Raw genomic sequence first — 18,403 nt, forward strand, 5'->3', positions numbered from 1 at the left:
AGGGAAGGCACGCTTCTGCTGCCAGATTTGGGAGCTCAGGCTCGCAGTTTTGAGGTTGGGGGCATCCCCTGTTCTCTGCTACAGTGACTAAGCCTGCAGTGCCTAAGGGTGGGCTTCTAAAGATGTAATATCTCCCTTCCTGATTATCATAAGTCAGAAAATGAGTCTGAAAAGTGCTTAGGCAGCGTTCCCACAGTACCTCATCATCTCCTGGCATAAAGGTGGAAACCATAGGGTCCACGCTGGAAATCAGGTTTCCCTGTGTCAAGTTCCCACCTTTATTATTTGTTGGTATTACTGTGCACCTAGAGCCTCAGTCGCAGATCAGCGTTCATGGTGCCAAGGGCTGCCAAAAAGAGCTTACAGTATAAGCATAAAGAAACTAGAAACACAGAGAGGCAGACAGGAAGACAAGACTGAAGAGCAAGTCTCTGAGAGTCACAGCATTTTTAAGCAATCTTGGAATATTTTCAAAATTGTATAACTGTAAAGGACATCACTAAGGGCTTTAGAGGAGACTATTTAAAAAACAGAAAGAATTTAGATGGGCCAGGGCTTTCAGGCCAGTTTCTTGTACAGCTCTCATCCAGGGAGAGAGGCAGAAATAACCCCTCTAGAGACAACACTCAAGGAATAAACAGGTATAGACATGATGGACAAGAGATAGCAGGTTACGAGGAAGGGATAAAAAATGGCAGGGCTCACCTAATAGCTACAGCCTAGGTATGCAATACTCTGCTGCAAAGCAACAAAAAAGATGAAAAGACTGGAAAGAGAACCTGTGGTAAATGGAGATTATTGCTCTTTCAAACTCTGACAAGACCAGAAATGGAGAGGAAGAAGGGCATAAGGGAAAGAAAAAGCAAGGGGATGACATACCAGTCACAAGACCTCTCCATGCCTGGGAGTACATAGTTCACTGGGATCCCTGCCCCCACCTAGGCTGGAATGTGGTTTATTCTACACCCATCATCCATAAGCACTCACTGCCACACAAACACGGGGTACAGCAGGACCACTGCAATCCATCTGCAGAGGCTTTTGAGAGGTTTCTGCTCAGGCATAACTGGATTAGATGTGGAAGGTGTGTTTCCACTAGAAAATAACCACCTTATCAGCCAACGCTGCATTTCTCAGCAGTCAAGTAGACACGGAGGCCTAGAAAATGCTCTTTCACAAGTGGTAATATAAATGAAGTTGCATCATTTGCACTGATTATCAAAGCAACAAGGCATTTTTAGCAACAAGAACACAGATGCTGAGAGCCTGCAGTCTGGGTTGATGGTCAACTGCCAGACCCACTAGCCCACACTTCAAATATATTTACCTAACCTTTTCAAGGTGATGGAGAAACCCTCACCACCCTCTGTACACAGCTCTGATGGCCAGCACTTGTTCTGAATTTCCCTATCTTCAGTTTCTAGAGTCTAGAGCATCCCCACTGAAGAGCTTTTACTCTGCCTGAAGCAGGAAGGTTGCAGATTGTGCTCAAGCCTTTCCCTCATCTTCTCTTTCTCCCACTGCCAAAAGAGATGCAGCTTTTGGACTAGCCAACAATATGATACGTCTAATCTTTTACAATTTTTGTTTCTTCTCTCTGAATACCCTCCCACTGACCAAGTCTAAAATCAAATGGTTGTAATTTCCCAGGCCATTCCCTGTTGGTATTCCCCATCTCCCAACAGCCTCCCAGCACCCAAGACAACTCCTGACAGGTTGGAAACCCCCCAAATTTAGCTTTTACTAATGTTTCCCAGTGTGAAACCGAAACACGTTTTCTACCCAGTGTTTTCAGTGGCAAAGAGCAGCAAAGCATGATGGAGACAAAAGCACCTCTTAATAGATGGTACTACTACAGCTTTTTTTAAAAGCAAAAATCTAACTATGTTTCTTCGTTGGTACAGTTGAGCTAATAATACTTCACTACATTGGCTAGAGATTAGTTTCTTTAGGCTTGATAACCAGGTTGAAACCCACAAGAGAAGGGAAACTTAATTCCAAGTAGTGGTTGCGGACTTTAAACTTTGTGCTAGACATCTGAACTATATGGCACCCTGGCTACACATGAAACTGGAAGCTACCCTGTCCACAGACACCAGCTCAGAAAGCAGGAACTCAATGGTGACAAAAGCCAGCTGGGACACGAGGGCGGCACTGGCGCGTTACACACCAGGTCAGTTTGCTAAAACATAGCAATGTGCTCTTTCCCGTGGCTGTCAGTACAAGTTTCTGCCCTGTTTACCTGAAAGCATACATTATGAATAAGCAGAAAAGCATATACAAATAGGCCTACTGAATTTCAAACTTCATTTGGCCTATATAACTTTCCGCGTTACAGCTAACCTACAGACAGACGTGGGTCTCTTGTGTTGCTGGTTTAATACCAACTGTCGTCTTCCCATTCACAGGACTAGGCAGCATGAGGCCAAGACCAGCTCTAAAGAGTCATGAGAGCAAATTTATTTTTATGCTATGTTGTAAATGCAAAGGAATTCCTTTTTCTTAATGTATTTCTATGGTTTTATCCACATAACTGAGACCAAAGTATGGTTCACAGTTGTAAGATAACAAAACACTATTGAAAAAGAGATTGTCCTGTGAAGAAAATGAAACTTGGAACATGTCAGATAAGCTGCAGAAAAACACTGAAGATTATTCTGATGAATACTGTGTTTCACAAGGCAAACCATAAATGATAGCTCACATACGGTGTGTCAGAAGACATGTTTGTACTATGCGCAAACAGGGTGATGGATAGACTGTAGTACAGATCAGATACTTTTGTTCAAAATGGAAGATGGATTTTGAGCCAAAATTTGAAGAAATATTCCTGTTTTGAAATAACTTTGGAAAGATGGAAATTTTTAGTAAAAGGAATGGATTTTGATAATTTATGTTTCTGTTGTGTTTTTTTGTCTGTGAATAATAATAATCCTGCAATGAAAAAATATCTAAAGTTTCAGAACAATCCTAAAGAACAATAGGCCCTATAATATCACCATTATTTACAGGATATTTTATTTCCATAAAGGACCAGCCCCTTTACTATTATTTTTATGACATAGTTTAAGAAATATCATACTCACATAACATCTATTAAAAGAATACCATGGCTGAAAGGCCAAATCCATGTGTTAGTAAGTGCTTAAGCAGGACAACAGCCCTGCAACTTCAGAGCTTCAGCTCAGGATTTCTGTTGTGAACAGTAGCTGTCTACTTTTCCCACAAGATTTTTTTTATATCACCACATATCTAAGTGTTTTACAAACAATACTTTCATATTTAGAGCATTTCTGTAGTGTTTGGCATGTATTACACCATTTTACAGGGGAGAAAACAAAGATGAATGCCCACAGTTTCCATTACCTCCTGATGCTCTACTTCAGACACCTTAAGCTGAATTTTCAGAACATTTGTTAAGCTCACAGTACAACTCCATTGACTTGGCTGCTGCTGAGCACCCAGCTCTACTGCATATCCACCTCATGAGACTTAAATATGTTTGGGAAATTCTGATGTAACTTGCCCAGCACCACATTGGTCAGTCAAAGGCTAAAGCGCCTTCTCAAGAGTGTCTGTGAGCAGGAGACCATTCTTCCTCCTCTCCTTTCCTCTCTAGTACCCAAAACATGTTCTACAGCTTCTGCAACTACTCATGCCAAGGCTGAATGTCTTGTATTACAGAAATTAGTCTAAATCTCAGTCTTCCCGCTCCACTAGATAGACAGCTGTGTTCTAAAAGAGCCAGGATGTAATTATGTAATTAAGGATAACATCTGCACAGGAGAACTGAATTAATGTTGAAAATGCAATGGTATTTTTTTGCTTTTCCTAACTTCTGGCAGCTTGATTTTTATAACCATAAAGCTCTTTAGAAAATCTTAAAGGGTAACTTAATATGTTTTTTTTAATAAAAAGTCAACTCAAGAAAAAATCCACTAAATGGAGCAATTAAACCCAGGGTACAGTCCCCCAGGTGCAACTACAAGCTCCAGTAAGCTCTTGTATTCTAGATCAGCTGTTAGAGGAGAAAAAATGCACCCTCTTATAGGGCTCCTGAACTGTTTACACCTAACAAACCTGCAAGTGTTTGAGGAGTTCCCTGCTAGGTGTAAACCCTTCCTTCCTCTGCTGTCCCTGGTACCCATCACCCTTCAATCTCCAATACTCCTGCTCTTGCCATGCACCCGACCTGGCTACTGCTCCTTCACATTGCCCCGGTGGCTGGCGGGAGGAGAGGGGGTTCCTGAGAGTCCAGGAGAGATTCCCTGCTCCCAGGTCTGTTGTCCATGCCCCAATCTCTTTGAGAGAAGCAATTGAAGGGAAAAGCCTATTTGGTTCTTAGATCCCTGGAGATGCTGCATCCTGACTAACCATATGGGGAGGGCACCTGATCAGCGCAGGCAGGTCAGGTAGGACAGACGGTGCCCAGCACACGCAGCGCTGCACTGCCAGTGGCTGTCAGCCCCCGTGGAACATCAGATCGAGCCGTGGGATTTCACAGAACAGGCTGCCGTGCTAACACACCCTCACCGATTCCCAGCCACTGCCCTTAAGAATTAGCGAATCTCAGCAAAATAGGGTGGGAGACTGTTTTGTTTTTGTTTTTTTTAAATTTTTTTTTCAACAGGGATAAAATGGTGCATTTTCAGTAGCCTCACCATGAGAGACAGCTAAGTTATTTTATTTTAGCTGAACTCTCCAGCTGTGCCAAACACATGGCATGGAAAACATCAGCTCAAAGATGACAGTGTAATAAAATGATAGAGCATTTTCCCTGTTGCTTATACCAGAAAGCACAAGGTGATCCCAACTATAAGCACAGCTACCTACTCCACTTACAACAGCATGCCTGCAGAAAAGAAAAAAGAAATAAAAAAAGTTTAAAAAAGCTGTCTTTGCAGGCTTTGGTGACAAAGCATGAGGGCATCCCAGGGCATCTGAGGACACCCATCAGCAAAGTCTTTTTTAGGGAGCTGAACTGGTTCGTGAGCTTCAATACAAACAACAACTCATTAAACAACACATATTTAGACTAAACTCTTGGCACATTACAACAAAAAAAAAAACCTAAAGGATGACCACAGGAAGAATTATGGCCTAGAAACCCTCGTTGCTTTCCGAAGTTATCTTAAAGTGAGTCTCTAGGGAAATTTTTACATTGTTTTTACAGCAAGAGTACACAGAAAATCTGTCTTCTCCTATTTTGGCATCTTTGCTGAAGCAAGAAGCCAAATAATTTGTATGTTCACTGAGTGTTCCTATAGAATATATACAAATTGTTCAGCATCCTTTAGGAGGAGAAAGCAGAAAGGTCAAAATAACAAGAGGCTGCGAAGATGCCAGGAAGCTCCTGCCCTACTTTATTTTCTAGACTTCATTAATAATAGGTGCTTTATGAAAGAATAGTTTTTAAGTAACATTACTTAAAATATAAGAATTTAAACAAGCTGTAATCCAAACAGAACATTTACATTTAAGAGATTTCCAAATAGTCAAAGTGCTGGTTGCCTGGGCCAGGCGTGGTATTTTCTGTACTTGTCAGTTGTGGGCAAAGCTCATTTCATGGAAAATGGAACACAACTGATGGACCAACTGAGAAAAACTTCCAAGAAGACCTACCAAAAGCCTTGTGCACCCAACAGCTTGGCCATTTTCCTTCAATTTTATGTCTCTGATTAAAAAAAAAATAAAAAATAAGATACTAACACTTTTACAAACCTGGTCTTAACTAAGAAGAGAAGAAACACCTTTAACATCCCATAAATTTGCGACTGTAAGAATACAAATACTACAAAAAAATGTGAGGTCTTCCCAGAATCTTTCTTGCTTACTACCTTCACTTGGTTTATTTTCACTTCTGTTGTCAGGAGAAGTGTTCGCATTAAATAACTGTGAGTGTTGAGATAGGAGAGAAGCTGAATCTAGAGGGTGAGGAGGTCAGGGATTCGCTCCCCATGCACGCAGGAGCATCCTCCTCTCCTGCAGAAAGAAGCTGCCGTTCTTCTTGGGAAGAACCAGAAGCACCACACACAGCTGGAACACAGGGGGAGAGATAAATTTAGGAAGATAAAAGCACATGGGGAGTTTAGTTACCTCAGTGTTTATTATAGCAAACTGGAGATATAGGTTAACCCCTGTCCTGGAGCCCTCAGTGCTTTGAGGCAGAGAAAATGTTACCAATCGCTCAGACAGCACTAACTATGCAAGTAATCCATGGAGCCCGCCAAGGAACACATGTGTTTCAGGCATAAATCGTCCAATCTATTCCTTTCTGAATTAACATCTGTCATCATGACACCATTCAAAATGACTGAAGACTGGATCATATTAACAACCACACATCTTGGATAAATATTTACTGTTCAGAGTGGGTTTTTTTCAGTTTAAAGAAAAAAATGCAAATAGCAAAATTCCTGGAGCTGTGAAAGGGGAGTCTCTTTTCAGCCACTGATAGAAAGCATGTGATTTTATATACGAAATCAAATCAGTGTTCTTCCCCTCCTCTGTGAGTCTTCATACTGCACATGGGTGAGCTCACAGCATCCTGTGGTGTTGCAATGCTTTCTGAAGGGCTCTTCTGGGGAATTTTGTTATGCTGGAGGTTGCTCACCTCAGAGACTCCGTGAAGCCTTCTCCCTCAGGATGCAGAAACAGATCTGGCTAACTGTGCCCCAGGAAGAGAAAGTTTTTGCTGTGACCCTTGCAGACAACTAAATGAAGCAAATCACTTACTTTCATGAAAAGCTGTCAAGGGTATTACTGGCTTGCTATCCTGCTCCTCATAGTCAACAAACGGGTCATAGAAAGTGAGGACAGGGGTTCCCAGAGTCACAGAACAGGATGGTGAGAAGGCAACACAGGAGTGCAGCCCTATCCTGGGTACTCCCATGGAACAGAATTTTCCCAGATACTGGATTAGGTCTGTATTTCAGGAAAAGGTGTCAGCAGTCAGTGCTCACCTCTGCAGGTATGTCATTCAAGTATTATAAGTGCAGACTTCTAGGAAATTACAATCTGTCCAAGGTGATTTTATCTAGCTTCAGCTCCTAGCCACCACATTCTGCTATTTCTTATCAGCACTGCTCAAAAGGCCAAGAGAGATCCTGACAACGTCCTCCTGGACATCCTGCATAGCAGGGAGCAGTATTCCCTCAATCAGCAACTTTTCCTTCCAGTTCTTTACTCTCACGCTACTTGAGCAGAATTTTACCAAGATATTCAGTCTTGATTTTAAGACTTCAAGAGCAAATTCATCAAGCCTGTAGGGCAGATGTAGGAAAAATAATTATACTGATATAAATGTACTGCCTTTTTTGGTCGTTTGCCTAGTTCAGATATACTTCTTCCCACTAAATTAAAAAGTCTTCTGAGAAAAAAATGTTCCCTTTAGGTAGATGGAGATATACTACAAGTAAATCTCCCCAAAATCTCATGCATAAGCTAAATAAATTGAACTCAAATCTCTTAGTCTAAGGGAGGCTTTGCAGACTTCAAATAATTCTTGTAGTTCCTTTACTGAAGTGTTAACAGAGAGCATCTTTATTCTACTAACACTTGCATGAATAGCTGATACCCTCTGGGCGACATCTCAGTTTCACTGTTGACGATGTTCTCTGACTTTTTCCATGTGCTGGATTCACAAAGCACTGCTCCAGTATGGAGGAACATCTGCTGCACAGGTGGGCAACGCAATACCCTCAGCAGGCATGGGCCGCACTGGTGGTAAAGCCATGTATGTCTGGATGGAAGAGACACCCACATATCTGTATGTGAGGCCAGGTGGAGATGATGCCAGGTGAGCTCAGCACTTACCTGGTGCCCAGGTGCCCAATCATGCACATGTGGGCCAGTGAACATGCACGTCTTAGCCAGCATGCAACCACCAGGCAGTAGTGAGGGATAAAAGGGAGGATAGAGCATACTGGGTATTTATGAGGTGGGGGTAATCTGAGAGTATTGTGGTGCAAGAGGGAGCAGGACATAAATCCACAGCGATCAGGAATTTTATTAGCTTTGCTGTTTATGGAATTGTGTGTTTCGTTAAGATCAGCATCAGATTTGGAATGAATTTCTTTACATTACCTCAGATATTCCAAGCCTATCTTTGATCAATGCAGCTAACCAGTATAACCTGAGTTTACATGCACTATGACCTTGAAATGCACCTACAATGATTTGCATAATATTGATGTCTGAATATTGCCAGAGCCTGCCAAAGAGGGAGAGTGCAACATGAGCACCTTCCTGATGCTTTTTCAAGGCAGCTGCATTAGCTCTTCAGTTGGCCCTCACTCCTGTTTCACTTTTCAAAATCATACAATCGTTTAGGTTGGAAAAGACCTTTAAGATCATTGAGTCCAATCGTTAACCTAGCACTGCCAAGTCCACCACTAAACCATGTCCCTAAGTCCCACATCTACACATCTTTTAAATACCTCCAGGGATGGTGACTCAACCACTTCCCTGGGCAGCCTGTTCCAATGCTTGATAACCCTTTCAGTAAAGAAATTTTTCCTAATATCCAACCTAAACTGCCCCTGGTGCCACTTGAGGCCATTTCCTCTTGTCCTATTGCTTGTTACTTGAGAAAAGAGACTAACATCCACCTTGCTACAACCTCCTTTCACGTAGCTGTAGAGAGCGATAAGGTCTCCCCTCAGCCTCCTTTTCTCTAAACTAACCAGCCCCAGCTCCCTCAGCCGGTCCTCATAAGACCTGTGCTCCAGGCCCCTCACCAACTTGGTTGCCCTTCTCTGGACACGCTCCAGCACCTCAACGTCATTCCTGCAATGAGGGGCCCAAAACTGAACACAGTACTCGAGGTGCAGCCTCACCAGTGCCCAGTACAGGGGAACAACCACCTCCCTGCTCCTGCTGGCCACACCATTTCTGATACGGACCAGGATGCCCTTGGCCTTCTTGCCTACCTGGGCACACTGCTGGCTCATATTCAGCCGGCTGTCGACCAGCACACCCAGGTCTTTCTCTGCCAGGCAGCTTTCCAGCCACTCTTCCCCAAGCCTGTAGCACTGCATGCGGTTGCTGTGACCCAAGTGCAGGACCCGGCACTTGGCCTTGTTGAACCTCATACAATTGGCCTCAGCCCATTGATCCAGCCTGTCCAGATCCCTCTGTAGAGCCTTCCCAGAGATATGGAAAACCTGCAACTCTTTAAATTACCCAACTTCTTTGACTTTGGTTGAGTCATGCATGAAGAAGTAAGAAACGATCAAATATTTAGGAAATGACAGCAACTGTCAGTTGGATGGCAGCAGATATCAGAAGAGATTAGATGACGACAATTTTAGGAAGAAATCGTCTCAGGATAAAGCAGGATGGTGAGGCAATCCCAGAAAGGATGTCCTACTACAGCAATGATTCAGTCTCTTTGGTGGGTAAATTCTGCTTGGGTCTCTTGATTTAAGAATGATGTGAAGGAAAAGGAACTGAAGAAGAATAAAAATCTGATTAGAGTTCTCTGATTTTCACATTGCAGCTACGATTACTAAGCCAGAAATTAAGATGATGCTGTCTTGGCAGATGTGGGATAAAGGTTCTTTAAGGTCTACCACAGCCTAGCATGAGTAAATGCTTCTCATCTTTTAATAGGAAGTATAGTGGAAGGAAGACTGGAGTTAGGTAATAGCAAGCAAAGCAAGGGACGAAAAAAAGACAAAACCCATGCATGGGAATGACTGGAAGGGCAGGCACAATAACAATTTTTATTTGAATTTTAAGGACAAACTGTCTAAAATTGGAGTAATCAATGATGTTATTTCTACAAATATAGATACTTCACAAACTTTTGACACCTGGAATTCTTTCATCCAGAAAATAGTGTAATTATGGCTATTTTTTATTTTCATCATCTGCCCCATAAGCTTAGAATGTGGCTACAGACTTGTGGATATTGATGACTATCCAATCCAGATGTACAAGTTTTATTGTCCAGCGTGCATCCATCTGATAATAAATGCTATGAAGGCACATTGCAATGGCCTCAGAGCAGCCCCTGTCACCAGCTGATGCTTGACAGTGTACTTACAGACACACTAAATATGCCTGGGTGGGAACAACTCTCAGCTATGTAGTGACCTGCCTAATCTTATTATGCTGTTGCATGCAGGTATGTACGAAGGGCAAGCTCCAGCCTGCGCTTTCCATACCAACAACTTTCCTCTGGGAATCTGGCCAGGAAGTCTCCCCCAAGGCCCATGCTGCAAACTGGGTCACTCGTCTACTGAGGTTCCTGTATGGTCCTCACCACAGTGCTACCTGAAAGCTAGCTTATTAAAAGCTATACAGTAAAGAACTAAGGTCTTCTCCCTCTTCTGGTCAGCAGGGGCAAGATTATATCTAGCATAGCTATGTACTTCCAGCCTCTCTTCTAACCATGACTGGAAAAAAACTGGCTCACCTTCTCTCATAGTGTTCATACTTCTCCTTACGTCTTCTGGAAATGGCTCTAATCTCCTAGGCCAGTCACAGAGGATTTATTTTTTCATATGCAAGTCTTCCTTGGTTCCCTTGGGCCGTTCCCACCAATGCACTGCACTGGGGGAGTAGGTCCTGACCATGGGAGCACAACCCCTCAGGCAGTACAGACTAGCCTTCTGCACAGCCAGGGAGAGATCAAAACCTAAAAAAAAAGTCAACATTGTCCCAAGAATCATCCACGACAGACAAACTAACTCCCAGATATGGAAATTCTCCACAGAATACATTACACAGATTCTCCCACCTCTTCTTCTCAGTCAGAGACTTGGTAAGAGCCAGAAGAGTCTGCCTCATGTTTACATTTTATTACAAGGCATTTTCTCTGCTTCAAGATTTAGTAACGGTTCAGTTGCCTTGACCAAGGCACTGAACCATCCTGATGATGTGATAAGGTATTCTCTGCTATCAATTCCTCCTAAAATCCCCCCACGCTCTGTGAGTGGAAACGGCCTTCTGCATGGTGTGCTAGGACCACAGGACAATCATCACTGAAAAGGCTTTCTTGCCTCTTCCCCAGTGCAAGCCTCATCATGTCCTTTATGCACATCGGCTGCCTTACTCACCAGCCATGCCTTTCTATATTATACTTCTGAAGGGATTAGTTATAAATGGCTATTTAGGTGAAAACGCACATTTGTGAAAGAAATGGGACAACCCTTAAAATGATTTCCCAATTCAAAAGCTTCTTCTCATTTATGAGGGAGCAGCAAGTCCAGCTTCTGTCCCCTTCCACCCGAGTCCAAGGAGAGCAGGAGGACACAAAGCAATGCCTACCCAGGCACATCTCTAAGCAGATGGGCTAGAGCTCTGTCTCAGCACAGGATCAGGCATCACAAATCTGTAACCAAGCTTTGCATTCATAATGCATTAAGACAACTAGTGGTGGATTTGGAGCTCCACCAAAACCAGATCATGAGTCTTTCTCACCTTTAAAAACTGAAAAGACCAACCGTATATAAAATATTTTAAAGCAACAAGCCCCTGGGAGGAGGAAAGGGAAAGAAAATATTTGCAATCCAGAAGCAGACACTGGCGTGAAACTGCCAGTGGCAGTGGCCACTCCATTTGTCACCAAAGGCAAGTGACAGCATTGGAAAAAGCAGGTTCTCCCTCCCTAGCCCAGACCCAGAGAAACCGCCTGCTCAAGTGCTGGGCTCAAGTTCCAAACAAGCTGGAAATACATGCATATGGATGAAGCTTTACTTTGGGTTGGACAGGAAGAACAGATTTACAGCCTCACTATTTTCCTCTAGCCAACAGGAGGAGCATGGTGGCTCCTCAGGTTTTTTTTCAGGGATGCAAAACAGCCCACATGCAAGGCTATTTCAGAATCCAAGGAATCCGCAGTGTACTACAAGGCTGTGACGTTCACAGTCTGCCCTAGCAAACACATAGCATGACAAGGCCATTAACTAATGGAAGAAGAGACGCTCTAAACAAAAGCTCAGCAGACAGTGAGGGTTCTGGCAGCAGTCTGGCCTTGGCTCTAGCACAGTAACACAGGCTAATCAAGGCAGGAAGGTATCATAACATACATTTTAGCAGGGCTAGAAGTAACCTGTTGACTTAAAGCAGAAACGTAGATCCCAAATAAAAGGTTAAAAAAAATCTCCACTGCTGCCACATCCACAAGATCTCCACAAGCAGCAGTCACGCTGTGACAGAGAAGGGGTTATGTCGTGCCCACTGCTGGAGTCTCAACATCTGCTGGAACACAACTGCTTTTGAGATGCCATCATTGCCATGTGAAAACTGTCAGAGGCATGCCCCTGCAAAGGACAGACAACCAAACTTGGCCTCGCTTGCAGGCAGGTGCTCACTCGCTCCTATGACTTTCACTATCAAAGAGACCTTCAAGGTGCCGCAGGCACTTACTGCACAAGTGACGACTCCTGGCAAAGGCTGCAGAGATTCCTGCTGGAAGCGTCCGCAGGCTCATTACTACATAAGAAGGAAGCTTGTGAGCTGCCAATTTCTAGTGAAACCTTTGCCCTCACTTGGCTGCTTTACCACCATGTGCCAGATGTTCAGGGAAGTGAGCCCTAGCAAGCAAGAGAGCTCCTTCTGATTCACTAATGACAGGCAAAGAACCACCCTGGAATCAGCCTCAGCTCCAGGCTGTGGTGGCTGGTTTGCATAACTGGCACTTGTAGATTCCTCTGTTTGTTTCAGGAAGCATCTACTCTCCACGCAGTAGAGAAACCTTCAGCTTTTGACCATTATTTTAATAGAGAAGAGCAGTATACGGCCAAACCTCCCTCCCCTTACAATTCCTCTGGTACTTCAGGTATTCGGGAAGAGCTTCTGTCACTGAGAGACCCAGGGTGATGCAGGACGGTACAATAGTGGGAAGGAGGCAGGGTGGATCACAATACGTATGGGTTATGTCTCTTGGCAAAAAGAACAGTCCAGGAGAGAGTGTAACTGTTCTGAGTGACTGTCCATGAGTAATGCACCTCCGGGGACACGCTAGCAGCAGCCATTTCATCAGAGGAGGGGTGCCTGAAAGTGTCAGCAGGCTCTTGCAGCATCGACTGCAAGTCAGCACTGCCAGACCGGTCACCACAGACGCATGAACAACTGACATCTGTGACCCTTCTGCAATAATCATGGGTTCATGCGACCACAGGCTGCTGGACTCCAACCCACTTTGTTTCCACTTGTACATTGAAATATTAGGTCAGTATGGTGCAACACTCCCCTCTGCTAACCATGTCACCTTTCTCCATCCCATAATCCCTCTCCCCCATTTACTTGCAAGAGGTACAATTATTATCTCCTTCAGGTTATTCTAATGCTTGTCGAATGACTGAAATCAGATAACCAGGGGTTTAGTCACTCAGATTCACCCACCTTTCCCTTTCTTAAAGACAGGTCTATACTCTCCAGTGATACAGCACTGCCCTAACTTGCTACAAGACTTGCAATTTTGAGTGCCAGCTCACCCAGAACATTATGATGGAGACTACCTTTTTTTTGCTGCTGATGTTGAATATTTAGCCAAGACTGTCCTTTTTCTAGATTACTCTTTTCTCTGAAGTTTTTATTTGTTTCCAGATATTTCTGTTTTAGTGCGAAATAAAATGCAGCTGAGCTTTTGCTTTTTCTTTGGTCCATATCCCACTGCTCCTCTTTCTGGATATAGTGCCTCCCAGGGCACTGAGGCATCACGCAGATCTCTGGAAGGCTGTTGCACCAGACTGTAACACATAAAATCCTCTGCCTCACTGTTCTGCTGCTGTTTCTGCATCATACTGATTCTTCTTCCTTATAACATCTCCTGAAAATCCTCCTCTCTACAAAGCACTTATCCCTTCCTCAGTATGTGAGTGCTGCCAAAAGACTAACATAACACAGGGTAAATCCCTCTCAGCTGCAGGGAGAATAAGCTTATCTGACCACTGACCCCAGCAATAAATAGCCATTCGCCTTTCATTTACTCTTTCTCAGATAAACTCCCTTCGATTTCACTTACTCGAGAGAGGACTAAGCAAGGATCCTAGTACCTGGCCCAGATTCTCTGGTCAAGGAGGTCCAAGCAGCTCCAGGTCTGGTGTCTGAAAGAATTCAGAAAGTCTCATACCCCACCTGTGACTGTACCATGGACACATGCAGTTGCCATCAACATTCAGGGGCAAATGAAACATCAGAAGGTAGAGTTGGGTCTATTTTTTTGAGGGATGTGTCCACTTCCACAGCAGTCATGTTCTTCAGCAGGATGCTTCCATTTCCCTTATCTCTGTCCTGAGGTCAGATTCCTGACTGTAACCACTGGTTTGCAGCAGCGAATGAATCTAGATGAATCCAGGAAAGGAAGAAACTCCCTTTTCTCTGGCAAATCAGCTGAGAGAAACAGAAACTGTCCACAGAGAGCACTAGGCAGGCATTTGTCATTTTGACCTTACCACACACTGATAAAAATACTAACACTCACTATCAGAACAAACAGACGCCTACGTCTTATTCCCATAGCACTGTTAGTTCTCCATCAGGTCATTTCTTCTAGCTAAGAGACAGCACTTTTTGCATCAGTTTACACTAGAAAAAGCAGCTGTGCTAGCCACCTGCTTGCAGCTAAAGCCAGTGACAGCAAGATCTCAGCCTCGGAGAGAGATCAGATTAGAGAGGACAAGACAGATGTTTTCCAGTCACCTGGACTGCATCCTAAAGTATTCAATGAACTGGCTCAGCAGGCTCAAAAACCAGCAAAGATTCCCTTTGGGAACTTGTGTAGAACAGGTAGGGTGTCAAAGGATTGAAAAATGGACAAAAGTAGTGCCTAGCCCTAAGAAGGCAAAAAAAGTGAAGAGCTGATTTATGATTTCAATTCTCAGAATAGCAAGATTAATTATTTGTAAGCACCTGAAAAAAATAACAAAGACTGAGTAGCAACCCAGGTGGATTTGTCAAGGGGGAATCATTATTGAAAAGAAAAGTATTTCTTTACACAGGAGAAGAAGTATCATAGGGGAGAAGCAAGACATGAACTGGAATTCAGTAAGGCTTCTGACATATCACTTTCACAAACATGCCAAAAAAGGTTATTTAGTACTACTATTGTGATACAAGTTCAGAAATGGCCAAAAAACTATCCAGGAGTTCTCAGTGGGCGCACTGTAGAAATGGAAGTATGCTGTTACTTTGGGGTCTGCCTAGGAACCAACTTTGTTTAGTGTTTTCATTATCAACCTGGATGATGGAGTAAAAAGTACGCTTATTAAATTGCAGAGGACATGAATCTGGAAAGAATGGCAGGTATACTGGAAAGCTCTGCCAAAGGAACTCGGCAAACTGGAGAAGTGTCCTGGAAGAAAGAATCAGTAGGGTCAAGTGTATGGTGCTGCTCTTTGGCAGGAAGAGCCAATGGCACAAGCACAGGATGAAAAGTTGGGAAGGTAGCTGCTCTTCAGTTCTTCCTGAGACCTGGAGTCTCAAGGAACTGGACACTCACCTTCAGTCTCATGCCATTGTGGAAAAGGCAGTCAAAAGAGTGGATGTATAAAGAATGAGAAACATGAGGCTAGTAAAGTAGCTGTTTGTTCCTCTCTATTTGCTGTACTCTATACATTTTTGGGCACTGCTCTTCAAGAAAAAGATGAATCAACTGCAGGCATTCAAAAGAGTAACAGGAATTAAGAGATCTGGAAAACATCACCTATGAGAACTGAAAAAAAATGGAGTGTTTATTCCAAAGAAATGAAGGATAAGGAGCCAACCACAAGAGTGCTGAAGTAACATGCAATGCAAGAAGCTTGAGTTCTTTCTGCTCTCTGCCAAGTTGGGCACTGAAGCGCTCAGCTAAGATTACTGCAATCGCTCTCCCCAGTCTTCTAGCAAGTTTTAACAAACTATTTGCTGCATCTTTCCAAAAGCAGGGGATACCACATTAGAATCTTATGATGACTGCATGACTGCAAGCATCAGGTGGAAATTAAACTTGTTTTGAAGTAATCCATCCTTTGAACATCAAGCTAAACACTAGGAGTCCCTACAACTGCATTCAGGTTGCAGGGCACTGACACTGTCAGGGCCTTCTCTTGCCCAGAAAGAAGAACAAGAGTATGACATAAACCAAAGAAAATTACTTTTAACTCAATTATTCATGTAACGAAAGCCCACTTATGCTTGCCCAGAGGCTGACAGGTAACTTCATCCGTCTGGTACCAGGAAAATAATTGCAAGTTGGTGCCAGTGTGAGACAAGAGCAAAGTATGAGCTCTTAAGTCCATCCGTGTAACAACCATATACAATTATATTCCCAGACTGTTTCGTTCTGTATATGGTGAGCTGCCAGCCTCTTCTCTCTGTCTCTAAACACACGATATAACATCCCGTCCTTTGAACATCAATCCATTTGTTTGGTTATTTGTTGAAAAATTATTAAAGAACATTTGAAAACAGATATATAAGATTTGTAAAATAAGAACTATATCCAAATAGAGAGCATTTATTCCGGCTTTCATAGCAACAGATAAAGACAAACCATCCACTGAATGAGAAGTCATTGATTACAACCTGATTCCATTTAGGATGGGTGAATTACAGAGAACAACCCTGACCAGTAACAGGTCCATGGTACTTCAGAAGGGCACTAATACAACTGATTGGGACAAAATATTTACATGGGGAAAGCGGTAGATTCACCATTTCAGTGTTTTAATATTAAACTTGATACTGTTCTTCTGGGTGATACTTTAGCCAAATACAAATAATGAATCTCACTACAGCAATAATGAGCAAAATATAATGGCTTGTGCTATTCAGGAGGTCACATTAAGTCTGTGGATTGTAGCCTTTTCAACAAGTTGTGCTGCTGCTGTCTCCTCCTCCCCTCCTGTGCCATCACATCCTTATCTCCAAACTCCCATTTCTTCCCTTGTCATTGTTCTTTTCCTTCCTCTGCTCTTAAATCCAAAGAGTCCATAAAATCCATTCAAAAGCTGGTCCTTTTATATACTCTTCAAAACAAATAAAAATTAAACTCATTGTTCCTAGTACACACTAACATAATCTTGAATAGAAAGCCTCATCTGTGATGCAAGGTCAGGTTACAGAGAGATGTCTTTGTAAAACATATTTAATTAAAGCTGAAGTCAATGAAGGTAAAAAAAGCCTTCACTTAAATGCAGCAGGACACACAGAGGAACCTTCCTCAGACCAAAACGTGGCAAATATGACTGTGATATCATGACTGCCCACCATTTCTAATTAGATGACCTTCACAATGTCAGCTGACTGTTCTTACCACTTTCTCCTTGTAAACAATGTATTTCAGCCACTTGAAATCCTGCCATTTGAATCCCGCCAGAACAAACAGGGAATCCTTCTCATACTGCTCCATTTTCTGGATTGCACCTTCAGGATACGTGATCCGGAGAGTTGTCTTGCCACCCACATCTTTTTCAAAGCCCTTCACCGGAGCTGAGTTCAGCCTGCAGGGCAACCAGAGAAGACACTGTCATGGATTCCCACTTACACTCATGCATGTTGATGATATAGCAATCACTGCTGGGCAAGAGCTCCCTGTACACAGCTGTTACAGCAGCAAATGTTAACTCCTGCAGTTCTTCATCAGAAACATTTATGAAGCTTTACACCAAGTCACAACAGTTTAATTAGAAGCTATTGAAATTATTTCATTGAATATAATGCAAACAATTCCTGCATATCCACTCTCGTGATTTAAATTGGGCTAGAAGCTTTGGAAAAGATAACTGAAAAATATTGTCCTTGCAAATTTAGAGTTACAAACTAAGCATTAATATTTTAACATTCCGTCACCCCCAGCATATCTTACTTGGATTCTGCAAGACTGTGCTGAAACAGAGGATGCAGCTCCATGGCAGTTTAAGCAAACCGAAACTGGTCTCGTGCTCCAACCCCAGTCCAGAGCTTAAACTGCTCATCTTACCTGCAGTGAGATTGTTTAGGGAACTAAAGCCAGCTAATAATTTAAAAAAAACCCCAAAAACAAAGGAACAATCTCCACCTGGTTTAATTCCCCAAACTGGCTATCCAGAAGGCAAGCTGCACTGAAATGCCAACACAAAGAAAGAGGCTGGGCTGCGCAGCTCGGGTAAGGTTCAGCAGCACTGCAGTCTCACTGACTCAGAAGAGTTTTCTGCTGTGGAATTGCATCCCACCTTGAAAAAACCTGAGCAGACACACAGCTTTGCTCTTGGGCACACCAATTTCTAAGGGAATGCTATGTATTTAGCTGTGCTTTGTTAAAACACCCCTCAGGGACAAAATTTTTTCCCTTCAAAAACAAACTGCTCTGGCGTTAACAGCAACGATGACTTTCATGACATTAAAGTTATTCAGAACTTCCATTCAAAACTAGAAACCCAAAGCTGAGGAAATTTCAAGTAACTTGGAATACAAATCTTGCTGACACCAAACA

The 18,403-nt window shown here is 43.0% G+C and overlaps 1 protein-coding gene across 7 annotated transcripts in view; it reads right to left on the minus strand.

The window, feature by feature from the left end:
• Positions 1-18,403, minus strand: part of ST3GAL3 (ST3 beta-galactoside alpha-2,3-sialyltransferase 3) — a 201,313-nt gene that overhangs the window by 32,658 nt on the left and 150,252 nt on the right. For all 7 annotated transcript variants that reach the window (XM_049807988.1, XM_049807990.1, XM_049807993.1 and 4 more), the window contains one exon: positions 17,246-17,432. In XM_049807988.1, the coding sequence (XP_049663945.1) occupies positions 17,246-17,432 (187 nt within the window). The remainder of the gene's footprint in view (positions 1-17,245; positions 17,433-18,403) is intronic.

Source organism: Accipiter gentilis, chromosome 8 (assembly GCF_929443795.1).
Source record: "Accipiter gentilis chromosome 8, bAccGen1.1, whole genome shotgun sequence".
Classification (NCBI taxonomy): Eukaryota; Metazoa; Chordata; class Aves; order Accipitriformes; family Accipitridae; genus Astur; species Astur gentilis.